This window comes from Nilaparvata lugens, chromosome 2 (assembly GCF_014356525.2).
Source record: "Nilaparvata lugens isolate BPH chromosome 2, ASM1435652v1, whole genome shotgun sequence".
NCBI classification, from domain to species: Eukaryota; Metazoa; Arthropoda; class Insecta; order Hemiptera; family Delphacidae; genus Nilaparvata; species Nilaparvata lugens.
Genome location: NC_052505.1, coordinates 48,156,576 through 48,169,202, shown reverse-complemented (window position 1 = coordinate 48,169,202; position 12,627 = coordinate 48,156,576). Strand labels below are relative to the sequence as shown.

The following is a 12,627-nucleotide window of genomic DNA, read 5'->3' as shown; positions in this document are numbered from 1 at the left end:
TCCACAAATATTATAATACAAAATTTCTGTCACCTGTGGGTAAGTATCGTTTATGTTGCCTCCTAACTTCCTGACGCTTGACTGCTGACAGCGAGCCTCCTCCTATGGATTTTCTGCGCCGCTTTTCAGAATTCTTTCTATGATAGGCCTGACGTCGCGCTTCATCAGTTGACTCAGCTCTTCGACACCGTCCTCTCTTCCGCGACGAAGTCCTTCCTCCAACGACCACCAGAATGACCGCCCTTCCACCCATAGTTGATCGCCTCTCAGGAAACACTTCAATTGACTTGAGATGCTCAGTAGTTCCTTTTTCAAAAAAAGTAGCTTGCTTCTTTTTCTTCTAGTTGCCACAGAAAAGTCTTTTTGGACACTGAACCCGGTACCCTTCAACTTGTTCACATTTTTTAATATATTTTCCAAATCCTGGTCGGAGGGAATGTGAGTGATTATAGGGGCATTGTCTTTTTTTGGGCCAAGAGTATGAGCTCTGTTCACCTGCACTTGCCTGTCGCATCCAAGTACGTCTGAGCAGAATTTCTTCACTGTAACACGACAGTCCATGTCACTCTTGAATTTAAGACCCCTGAATATAAGATTATTTCGGCGAGATCGGTCTTCATAATCGTCCAGCCTACTAGTAAACTGATTATTCAGCTTCTTCAAGCGCTGAATCTCTTGTTTAAGCTGACTATTTTCCTGCTTAAGACCATTGACTAGAGCAGCTATTCCCGAAATATCGTCCTTTGTTGCCAGCACACTGAACTTCTCCTCGAACAGTTTTTTAATTGTAGCTTCAATGATTTGTACTAATTCGTCGTTCCGTGAATCACATCCCTTCTTTGGAGCTTGCATTTCCGCTTCCGGTGACTCACGTTCGCGTTTTTCACCTCTCGAATGTTTTGAAATAAATATGTCCATTCCGTTTGATTAGCACTTAGTTAAGAAAAAAATAATAATATTTAGTTAGAAACCCTCACAAACTCACTTGTTCCAACTTTTAATAAAATCTGTGGTTTTGACAATTTCTTAGTCTTGTCATTTGAAATTTGAACTTTTTACTGTTGAAATTTTTCAGTTTCTCGTTTTAGATACGATCAAGTTATCAAAATAAAACATCTTCTCAGGAGAAATATTATTATCCAATGAGCGCTTAAAGTTCACATTTTTAAATAGATCATTTCAAATTTTGTATGAGATAAATTTATGATATTTTGAGGATACATTTTTAATGGTACCGTATTGTTGATAAAAAGGAGTATTTCTTTTTAGAGAATATCAGTTTTGAAAATTTATTCCATTTTCAAAAAAGACTAAAAATAACTCAAGTTATTTTTCTTTATTCAATCTACAATTTCTTCAAGAATGTATTATTTAAATGCTATGAGTTTATCTCTTACCGATTTTGAAGTGATCTGTTTGAATTTTTACAAACTTGAGATGCTTGTATCTCAATCAGAAAGTAATAATCACAAAAAAATTATTCATGAGGAAACTTGTCCATTTCGATAACTTTATAGTATAGAAATCTATTTGAAAAATATCATCAGTAAAAAGATTTTTAGCCACTTGCACAGCCTCAAGTTTGACAGGTACTACTTATACATACTTACAGTATGTAGTTCAACATTTCCTTTCATCTGCTTGATGTTTTTCAAATTTTCATGCGAGTCGACCAAATTGGAAATAAAAGATGTGTATTGTTTCTGATTTTGAACTATAATTAATTCAACTTAATTCAAGTTGTTGGATGAGTGAAAAAATTGTTACCAGAGTCATAGAGATTGGTCCGTCCGGCCGGAAATGGAATGCCATTGTCTGATGTGTAGATGACAAGAGTGTCACTGGCATGGCCTGCGTCCTCAAGCTCTTTCAGCACCAGACCAACACCTGCACAAACCACTAATTCCATCAATATTTCAGCATTCGCATGTTAATTCATTAACATCCAAGAGGAATCATGAAGATTGTAGGTAAGAGTATAAGAGTGAGAGAATTAAATTAGAATTCATTATCATATGTGTTCACAATATTACAATATGCGTAAGAGAGTAAAAGAGAGATACAATAAAAGTAAATTAAGTTTCAAGTGGTGCTTTTTTAAATCTTGGAATAAAATTTGGTGTATATAGATATTCCATTTTTTTATTTACTGCGCATGATGCCCACATGAGTATTTTTAGCTTGTGCATGGGTAATCATTACCCATATCAACCCATTACCCATCAACGAAAGTGTGTGATATACTTTTTTCTGAGGATGATGCACACATGAGCTCTAGGCTTGTACGTGGGCAATGAGACAGATGATAATGAGAGACAAGTGAACCAACAATTTTAGGACCTACACCTAAAATTGTAAATTAAGGTGGACCACCGGTGAACTCATGAATCATATTCAGAGGAGTTGGCTCAAGCGGTAAACCACCGGTAAACTCATGAATCATATTCAGAGGAGTATTATGAGTTTACCATAAACTCATATTATGGGTTTACCACCGGTAAACTCAAGAATCATATTCAGAGGAGTTGGCTCAAGTGGTGTGTAGGTGATATGTGTTACATTGTTTCACTTAAGGTTCGTACCCACTAGAACGTATCATACCATGACCGTGCCCATGACCACATGCAAAAAAATATTCTGTGCATCATTTGATGTGTAATACACCCATTAGACCGTTCCGTCACCGGCCAAGCACGGAGCGTGCCATGCACGTCCAGGTCAACATTTGTCGGCCAGTATATTTTGTCTGTGACGAAACGCTCCTTGCATGGTACGTGATGCCTGCAAACCCCGTTGTAACGGGGCATGCGCCCCGGCGCGTGCGCATGGCACGGCGCATGCACCGCGTTGGTAACCAGTGTAGACACCATTGTGGTAAAGTACCTAGTTAGTTGCTACTTGCTAGTTGTGGTTATATCATTTTCAATTTTTCTCAACAATTCATTAAACTGGAATGACGTCATACGGAAATACGAAAAAAACTTTTCTTCATCATCCATTAGGTGCCTATATAATGTCCAATACTCCCCCTCAGTTTTCCGTTTTCTTAGAGATTTGTGAATCCAATAGCGCCTCTGAGTTCCTCTATTCTCCTCTTCCTCGTCCAAAATAATTGCAACCATTGCCAATTCTGTTAATGATAATCGCCTAATAGCCATTTATTTAAAAATAATTATGTGAACACTGATTAGAACACTATTTCACAACACCGCAAAATACGTACTTCTGTTCATCGCTACATTCTCTTGCTAACTGACGCGTTCCCAACAACTTCTGACCGGGCATCATACGCGTATCATACGCGTACCATACGCGTAATGTACTGGCATAGAACGCTGTTGATCCGTTGTAGTGGGCATAGTTGTTATTTTACGTGCCTGGCATGGTCTGACACAGTCCGTGTCTGGTACGTTCTAGTGGGTACGAACCTTATTCTGTGGAAAATATCATTATTTTTGCTAGATTATGCCCAAATGAGCGTCCTGCTCAAGTGTGAGTGAATAGATGAACATATGAACAAACAGCCTATCTGTGATACTTGGTGGGCCTCAAACCCACGACTCTTCCAACAGAAAAGTTATCCAATTGAGATACTGGTCTGCTGTGATTTAATATCAAAGGCACATTGATGTCTGAAATATACATCCGGCAAGATGTTACCATAGAAAAATATACCATATTTTCTCTGTGGTGTTATCTTCCCATAAGATACTCTCATCAAGCGAATATTTATTTATTAGTCTGTTAAGTTTATTCAATATTATTCTACTATAGCATATATCATTATATTCTGACTCTACATCTATAATGTAATACTTGATAAGGAAAATTGAATAGGCCTACACATTATACAAGAAGTAATAGTAAATTGATTAGATTCAACTTTATTAGTTGGATTTAGCTGAAATTGGACTCTGAATTTTTCACAATTATAATTATATTATTATATTATAATTACCGTACCATGAAAAATTGAATGTGTTGGCAAATAACTGACCTTGATCAAGTCGAGAAATGGTCGTGTACTGCTTAGCAATGTCGATTCGAGCGTAGGGGGTGTCTTGCACAAAGTAAGGCACTTCAACCTGATCTGGTACATAGTAAATCGGAGTCCAATCCTCAATTGTGCCCATTCCTTGCTCTCCATTTCCAAACTTCTCACAGAAATAACCAAATTCAGGATGCGTGTGCTCACATCGATGGGGATCGTGGAAAGCCACATACAAAAAGAAAGGCCTTTAATAATATTATTATTAAATATAAAATAAATTAATAGATTCATAGAGGTTGACAAATTCTTGTTTATTCTATTCATTATGAATAAATAACAGAGCATTAATAAAACATAACTATAATTTTGAAATTATAAAAATATTGAATGAAAGACAGAGGAATAGCCTGATATTATTTTCACTTAAAATTATTCACCCATAACTTATCATTGATTCAATTCATCAATAGAGTGATTCCTGTTATTTTATACTTTATTGATATAATATCTTCTATAAAATAGTTTCTAGATCCCTATAAAGTTATTCATAAAATTATGTACATTTAAATAATCCAATAAACGAACTTTTATCAATTTTTCCAGGATTTTTGAGAGATTACTTAATAGACTTATTGGTCTTTAATTACTAGGTACACAGGGATCACCTTGTTTAAATAGTGGTTTAATTATGGCTATTTTAAATTTCCTTGGAAATATTCCTGTGACGAAGCACATATTAAAATAAATGATATTGGTTTAGAAATAAGATGAGCTATGTTTTTCAGTGTTAAACTACTGATGTTATCTTCTCCAGGACTAGAGTTGCTTTTTAGTTGCTTTATCATAATTTCAACTTCGCAAGAGGTAATTGGTTTCAGGAAAAAAGAGTGCACAGGTGGTCTGTGATTTTCATCAATCTCATAATGTTTTAAACTGGAATTGCATGTTATGAGTTGAGCATTCGTTCTACCTACTGTTGCAAAATAATTATTTAGACTAGCAGCGTCAATTTTAATTTCCTTGTTATTATCTTTATCAATATCTATCGCCTGGTTTATGAGTTTCCAGAGTTTTTTTTTATCACTACCACATTCAGATATTTTATTTTTGTAGTAGTTTGTTTTAGCTGTTTCCAATGCCATGTTTAATGTGTTTCTGTACCTTTTAAACTCTTCCTTTAATGTGAGATTTGATGGATCTTTTTTTAATTTTTTATAAATTATGTCTCTTTTTAAAATTGAATTAATAAGACCAGGTATTATCCATGGTTTCAGAGGTTTCTTTTTACGAGAGATGTGTTTTTCTGTAGATGAGGATTCTATGTAATGAAATAATTTTGACACAAAACTATCAGTAAGTTCGTCGATGTTCAAATCATCAACAAATCGACTATTGTATAACCAAGACCAGTTTTCATTTAAAAGTTGTTCATTTAAGATCTTGTAGTCTATTTTTTTGGTTATAATTTTCTCATTCTCTTTTTTATTAGACTTTATTGCATTATTGTATCCCAAATGAATTGAAACAGAGAAATGATCTGTAATTGTAGTCTTAAGTATATTACCAATATTACGTCGAAATTTATTGTTAACTCTTTTAAAAAATATGTGATCCAAACAACTCTGTCCCCTGGTACTACCATTTATGATCATCTCAAATCCGTTACCATTTAATATACTCAAATAGTCTTGAACAAATTTATTTTCTTTATTAATGTCTATGTTTATATCTCCTGCTATACATACATCTATGCAGTGAGGAATATTTTTCACAAACTCTTCCAAGCTAATTAAGAAATCATTTACGTTACTATTAGGTGATCTATAAATTCCAACTATACGTAACAACGTGTTATCTATTTTTAAATCCAGACCTAAACAATTTGATTCATCTATTTTACAATCAATGACTTGAAATGAGATATCTTCTCTAACATAAATACAAATTCCATCACATTTATTCAAGGAACCAGGTTTATTTATTGCTTTGTAGCCATCCATGCTACAGCTAAAAGGCATTTCTTGCGTTATCCAAGTTTCTGATAAGATAAGAACATTAAATTTTGTTTTCATGTTATCAAGTATGTAGCAAAGTTCATTGTGGTTTCTATTCAAGCTTCTGATATTAGATGCAAACAAATTAAAGAAATTGAAAATCGCCTAATAGCCATTTATTTAAAAATAATTATGTGAACACTGATTAGAACACTATTTCACAACACCGCAAAATACGTACTTCTGTTCATCGCTACATTCTCTTGCTAACTGACGCGTTCCCAACAACTTCTGACCGGGCATCATACGCGTATCATACGCGTACCATACGCGTAATGTACTGGCATAGAACGCTGTTGATCCGTTGTAGTGGGCATAGTTGTTATTTTACGTGCCTGGCATGGTCTGACACAGTCCGTGTCTGGTACGTTCTAGTGGGTACGAACCTTATTCTGTGGAAAATATCATTATTTTTGCTAGATTATGCCCAAATGAGCGTCCTGCTCAAGTGTGAGTGAATAGATGAACACATGAACAAACAGCCTATCTGTGATACTTGGTGGGCCTCAAACCCACGACTCTTCCAACAGAAAAGTTATCCAATTGAGATACTGGTCTGCTGTGATTTTTTTTTTTTTTTAGCTTACGTCTTAAAGACTCCAGTCATGGAGTATAAGACAAGTCATGTTATTACATAATAATTCTAACACTAAGTAGTTCAACCTAGTTTAGGTTTGAAAGGAATTCTTGTACACTATAAAAAGCTTTATCAACTAAATATTTTTTCATTTGTTTTTTTGAAAATCTTCAAATCATCATTACTTTTCAAGATTTGAGGTAGCTTGTTATAAAATTTCCTACCAATATAATCTGGTTTTTGTTCAAATAACCTACTATTGTGACCCATTATATGATAATCTGCTCTGTTTCGCGTATTATACTCATGAACATCTGAATTCTGGATCACACCACTCGTCTTCACATGCATTACAACTTCATATACATACAAAGATGGCACAGTTAATACACCAAGCTTTTTAAATAAAGGCCTACAAGAGTCTAACCTATTCACTTTCTCTATACATCTGAGTGCCTTCTTTTGAATCTTAAAATTTTCGACTGACTGTACAGTGAGTCAATCATTCTATCAAGGCTTGAATAATTTTGAGATTTCAATTAAATAAAAATGGTAGAGAATAATTATCATGTAGATATCAACACATTTATTTAAACATATTATAACTACATGCGTTTTCATATTGCCGATACAGCATTGATAAAACTGTAGACGTTTATTTAGCAGTCTCAAAAAACTGTTCTAGCTGAAAAATTGATAATACATGCCACGTGTAGGCTTATACGAGTTCAAAACAACTATGGTTTTCCTAAACATATGTTTTTGAGATAATTTCTTTGATGCAGCTGTTTCAGATTCACCATTATAATAATATTATACAGAGTTTGTGAAAATAAAAATATTTATTGATTACCAAAACAATACTATTATTATATTAATGATAATAATTAATTATTAAAACAATACTTTTATTATATCAATAATAATAATAATAATATTATTAAACATATTTATCAATTATCAGAACATTATTATTGAGGTTGAGTGGAATCAGGAAGAAAGCAATGATAGAACAGATGTTCTTTTTTGAATTTCTATCATATTATTTTGTTATTTCCAATGATTACAACATATGTTAGAATATCACATGTCAATAAATAAATATTATCTCATTTCCATATGGCACTCACCTTATCATGTTCATAACCTTACTTAATAGGATCCTTTTTCATCCTTTGAAACCCTTAGAGGCAAAATATCTCAAAATCCGTTCTTAGTGCGCGTCTAGCATGTTTGAAGAATATTTGTGCAAAGTTTCAAGTCTGTAGGACAATTAGTTTGAGCTGTAGTGTGATTTTACATCAAAATTATCGAAAAATACCCTCTCCTGGACCCCCCTGTGCTCCTGATCGAATTTTTTCTGCATAGATCTAATTTTTTTTCGTAGCTGAACAAAAAAGTTCCTCATGACTTTGCTGTGCAATAAGCGGTTAAAAAGTTCAAAATTTTTGAGGGGCCCCAGCTCCCTCGGGGGGGCAAATTTCTGAAAATCATTTCTTAGTGGATGTTTACAGGCTACCATTTAGAAAACAAATCCCCAGTTGTTTAGAATTCTTATTTTTTAGGCTGTTGATTGTATTATGGATTGATTTGTTTGTCGAATTGATTGCTTCATTTAATTCTGGCCTATCAAACCTATTAGGGATAGTACTTATTATTAAGTTTGTTTTTTTGCTGAGTGGCACAATTTCCTTGATTTTTTCTGTTACTTGAGGAAGATGATTCAAGTTAGGTTCATTTATATTATTTGAGCCACCCAGTACAATTAGATGGTCATTTCCATCAAAGTCTTTAATATCAAAGGCCCATTGATGTCTGAAATATACATCCGGCAAGATGTTACCATAGAAAAATATACCATATTTTCTCTGTGGTGTTATCTTCCTATAAGATACTCTCATCAAACGAATATTTATTTATTAGTCTGTTAAGTTTATTCAATATTATTCTACTATAGCATATATCATTATATTCTGACTCTACATCTATAATGTAATACTTGATAAGGAAAATTGAATAGGCCTACACATTATACAAGAAGTAATAGTAAATTGATTAGATTCAACTTTATTAGTTGGATTTAGCTGAAATTGGACTCTGAATTTTTCACAAAGATAATTACCGTACCATGAAAAATTGAGTGTGTTGGCAAATAACTGACCTTGATCAAGTCGAGAAATGGTCGTGTACTGCTTAGCAATGTCGATTCGAGCGTAGGGGGTGTCTTGCACAAAGTAAGGCACTTCAACCTGATCTGGTACATAGTAAATCGGAGTCCAATCCTCAATTGTGCCCATTCCTTGCTCTCCATTTCCAAACTTCTCACAGAAATAACCAAATTCAGGATGCGTGTGCTCACATCGATGGGGATCGTGGAAAGCCACATACAAAAAGAAAGGCCTTTAATAATATTATTATTAAATATAAAATAAATTAATAGATTCATACAGGTTGACAAATTCTTGTTTATTCTATTCATTATGAATAAATAACAGAGCATTAATAAAACATAACTATAATTTTGAAATTATAAAAATATTGAATGAAAGACAGAGGAATAGCCTGATATTATTTTCACTTAAAATTATTCACCTTTAACTTATCATTGATTCAATTCATCAATAGAGTGATTCCTGTTATTTTATACTTTATTGATATAATATCTTCTATAAAATAGTTTCTAGATCCCTATAAAGTTATTCATAAAAACTTCGAGATCACTCATTGGAAATTCATAGAACCAATTATGCTATGTCTTTTCTCTATGTCAGTATTTACTGATGATTAGAGAATTACTGTAGAAAATAATATTGAAATTTAGAATACTGAAACAGGATTTCAGGCTTTGTCGATTCGCCTTGGGAAATTGGAATTCAAATAAACTTAAAAAATTATACTTTTTGTGTAGTTGAGAAGTTGATATTATGGTAATTATTCATATTGAATGAAAAAGACTAAGAAATTGTCAAAAAACCACTGATTTATTGATAATTAGAAAGACCGGTTTCGGTTATTACACCATTGTCAATCTCTGATAAACTAAAACTAAATACAATAGACAATTCTTCAATAGACAATGCTTGAAACTGAAGGTTATACCAAAGTATGTGGCAATAGTAACCAACAACACTTCTACTATTGCACAGAAGAGCATAAAAACCGCCCAGAAATTTTGGATTAAGAAGGAGATCAGTCACTGGTATAAAATAAGGGATAGCTTATCTTTCTACATTTATATTCTCCACATACAACTGGCAAGCAAACTGCTCAATGCTGAGTGGGATTTCCTAGACAACAAATGTAGGGAACAACTTTTTAGGAGATTGAGTGAGAAAACAGTCACTCAAAACAAAAAACTGCAGAAACTTCTCAAAGATCAACATCTGACACTAAATAATAGGCCTATCATCCAACATCAACACAAGTTTGCTGATAGGGTAGCTAATTTCTCACAAGTCCAATTTTCATCATCAGAGACAGAGTTACTAGGACGAGGTAACAAATACAGTAACAGTATTAATACTAACTAACAGATGTGCTGACATAATTCTTCAAGAAAAGACAAGGGAACTTCGACCAGAGAACACAAAAACGGCAGACATCATGAAGAATTTAAAGAAGAAGATGAAAACCAATGACCTGATGATTTTGAAAGCTGACAAAGGATGCACTACAGTAATAATGGATAAGGACGAATATCTAAGTAAGGTAAACCATTTCATTGCAGATAACAATTTTATTGAGATTAACTCCAATCCCACCACCAAAATCAATAGCTTGATTAGAAATAAGTTGACCACCACCACCAAATTATTTAACAAGAAAGAAACTAAGTATCTAACAGTTATGAATCCATATCCACCTAGACTTTTCGGTCAACCTAAATTACACAAAACTAATGTTCCTATAAGACCAGTGGTATCTTTTGTTAATTCCCCCTGCTCTAAATTAGCTCACAGACTGAATAGCACCTTTCAGTCATTAACAGGTTTTCAACCAAAGTTTAGTATTAAAAATTCATTGGAGTTGGTCAACAATATGAAACATATTCCTGTTCTATCTTCCTATAAACTTGTGTCATTTGATGTTACTAATTTATTCACTAACATTCCGGTGGGAGAAAGTCTTGAAAGAGCTGAGGAAATAATGGAAGCCTCTATAAATGATCATACACTCAGAGAAGAACTGATAGGATTGATGAAGTTATGCACTCAGCATAATTATTTCAAATTAACAATAGATTTTTTGAACAAAGAGAGGGGTTGGCAATGGGGTCACCCCTCTCACCACTCCTAGCTGAATTATTTATGGATAAGTTAGAAAGTAGAATCATTGAAAATAGTCATTTCAAAGATAAAATTGTTTACTGGTTTCGATATGATGATATTATTTGCTTATGGAAAGGAAGTAACAGACAACTAGACAATTTTCTTTCCTATCTGAATAGATTACATCAGAGTATTAAATTCACTGTAGAGGTAGAACAGGATTTTGTATTGAATTTTCTAGATTCAAGAATAGATCATAGCACTGGTTTTCACAAGTTTTCTATTGTGTGCCTGTAGCTAAACATTCAGCAGCAGTGGCGCAGTTGTGTGCCAAAGAAGATAATTTTGAATAAAATTTAGAATTTAGAAATAGGCCGACACATCTAGAAAATACCTGAGTCTATACCTAATTCATGCAGGTGAACGGGCTAGAGTCAAGAAAACTTCAATTAATCTTGCCATGCCTGATTTAATAGGTTTATAGTATAGAATAACACTACAATTTGAAATAATTGAAAAATACAAATAGCTTCAATAAACATTGGCAACTAAAATCAAACAACAGAAACAACAATTTCATGTTACTTTGGTGACATTCTTCATCTGATTCGGGGGCGCATTACTATCCCCGTTTAGATAGCAATACGTCACAAAACCAAACAATATCAGTCATCAAATAACAAATAATTAACTTCAACATAAAATTACTCAAGAAAGAAAAGCCCGTTGAACCCAAGTTTCGTCGATAGTAACCCATATAACCCATTCCATAATAATTTTGAATCCCCACTTTTGATTGACATTCTCGAATGAACCTTTGTTTCACTACACTGCACTTTCGTTGGTCTGTACGTTGCTTTATCGTCGGGGTTACAGTACCTTGTTTTTGGCGGTGAGCTTTTACCGGTTGAATTTGGCTTGACGGCGACGTCCTCTTACGTCCCTAGACCTGTCGTCTGAACGGGTGTCTTGAAGCGGTGTTACATAAAGTTGCGGAACGAAAGGGGTGGTAGTACAAGAAGTTGGTTTGGGGCCACACATGAACCGCTGTAAATAAATGTATTACAGCATTAATTTCTAACTCTTCCTACAATTCATCAAAAGCTAAAACAGGAGTTATCTATTGATTACAATTAATTAAATTCTTTCATTCTTTGAATCCTCATTTTATATAGATTTTTATCTTTAAACTACTGATTCTTTTTATCAGAATTAATGGATCTTTCTTCACAAATAATTCAAATTGAAATGATGCTAACTTATATGATATTTTTCGTTTGGTTTGCGAAATCAAATATAATTTTTCATATAGTAGCTCGGCTAGTATTGTTGGAAACTTGTGCGCCAGCCAACATTTATTTTATGTATTATTTATGAACTATAGGACGCAATCCAAGTGTAAATAACGTGCATTCGCCCAAAACTGCTCAGAACCTTAATTAAAAATGAACATTCCAGAGTTTATGATTTGATTTACCTACAAATACAAGTCCAAAAACTAGTATCAACTGAAATTATGAATTTATCACCTAATAAAACAAGACACTTTATAACACAATAAAAGAAAAAAATATTGAAAATTTCACTTTAAGGAAAGATAATGTTTGCCTTATAAGATTCACCTTTAATTAAATAAAATTAGTAGACACATAGAAAATAATTTAAATTGTATTAAAATTTGAACATTCATTAATATTAATTTCCTGGAGAAGAAAAACTTTCTTCTTCATCTATTAA

General features: G+C 33.3%; 2 protein-coding genes across 2 annotated transcripts in view; both read right to left on the bottom strand.

Moving 5' to 3' along the window:
* The window catches only part of LOC111058669 (N-sulphoglucosamine sulphohydrolase), a gene marked incomplete at its 3' end in the record, with an annotated part of 82,818 nt that overhangs the window by 53,810 nt on the left and 16,381 nt on the right, over positions 1-12,627 (bottom strand). Inside the window, 2 exon segments of the mRNA XM_039421359.1 lie at positions 1,768-1,887; positions 8,784-9,022. Coding sequence (XP_039277293.1) covers positions 1,768-1,887; positions 8,784-9,022 — 359 coding nt within the window.
* Positions 3-1,063, bottom strand: LOC120349911. Its single transcript, XM_039421358.1, has 2 exons — positions 230-1,063; positions 3-59 (listed from the first exon to the last, which is right to left on the bottom strand). The coding sequence occupies exons 1-2, from the start codon at positions 916-918 to the stop codon at positions 11-13; spliced, it is 738 nt and encodes a 245-aa protein (XP_039277292.1). The 5' UTR covers positions 919-1,063; the 3' UTR covers positions 3-10.

Excerpts from the sequence above, each read along its gene's own strand:
- LOC120349911 (XM_039421358.1), bottom strand. The coding sequence starts at position 918 with ATGGACATATTTATTTCAAAACATTCGAGAGGTGAAAAACGCGAACGT. Across the intron at positions 60-229 it reads GTGGAAGGGCGGTCATTCTG|GCAACATAAACGATACTTAC; the intron begins GTGGTCGTTGGA and ends GGAAGTTAGGAG.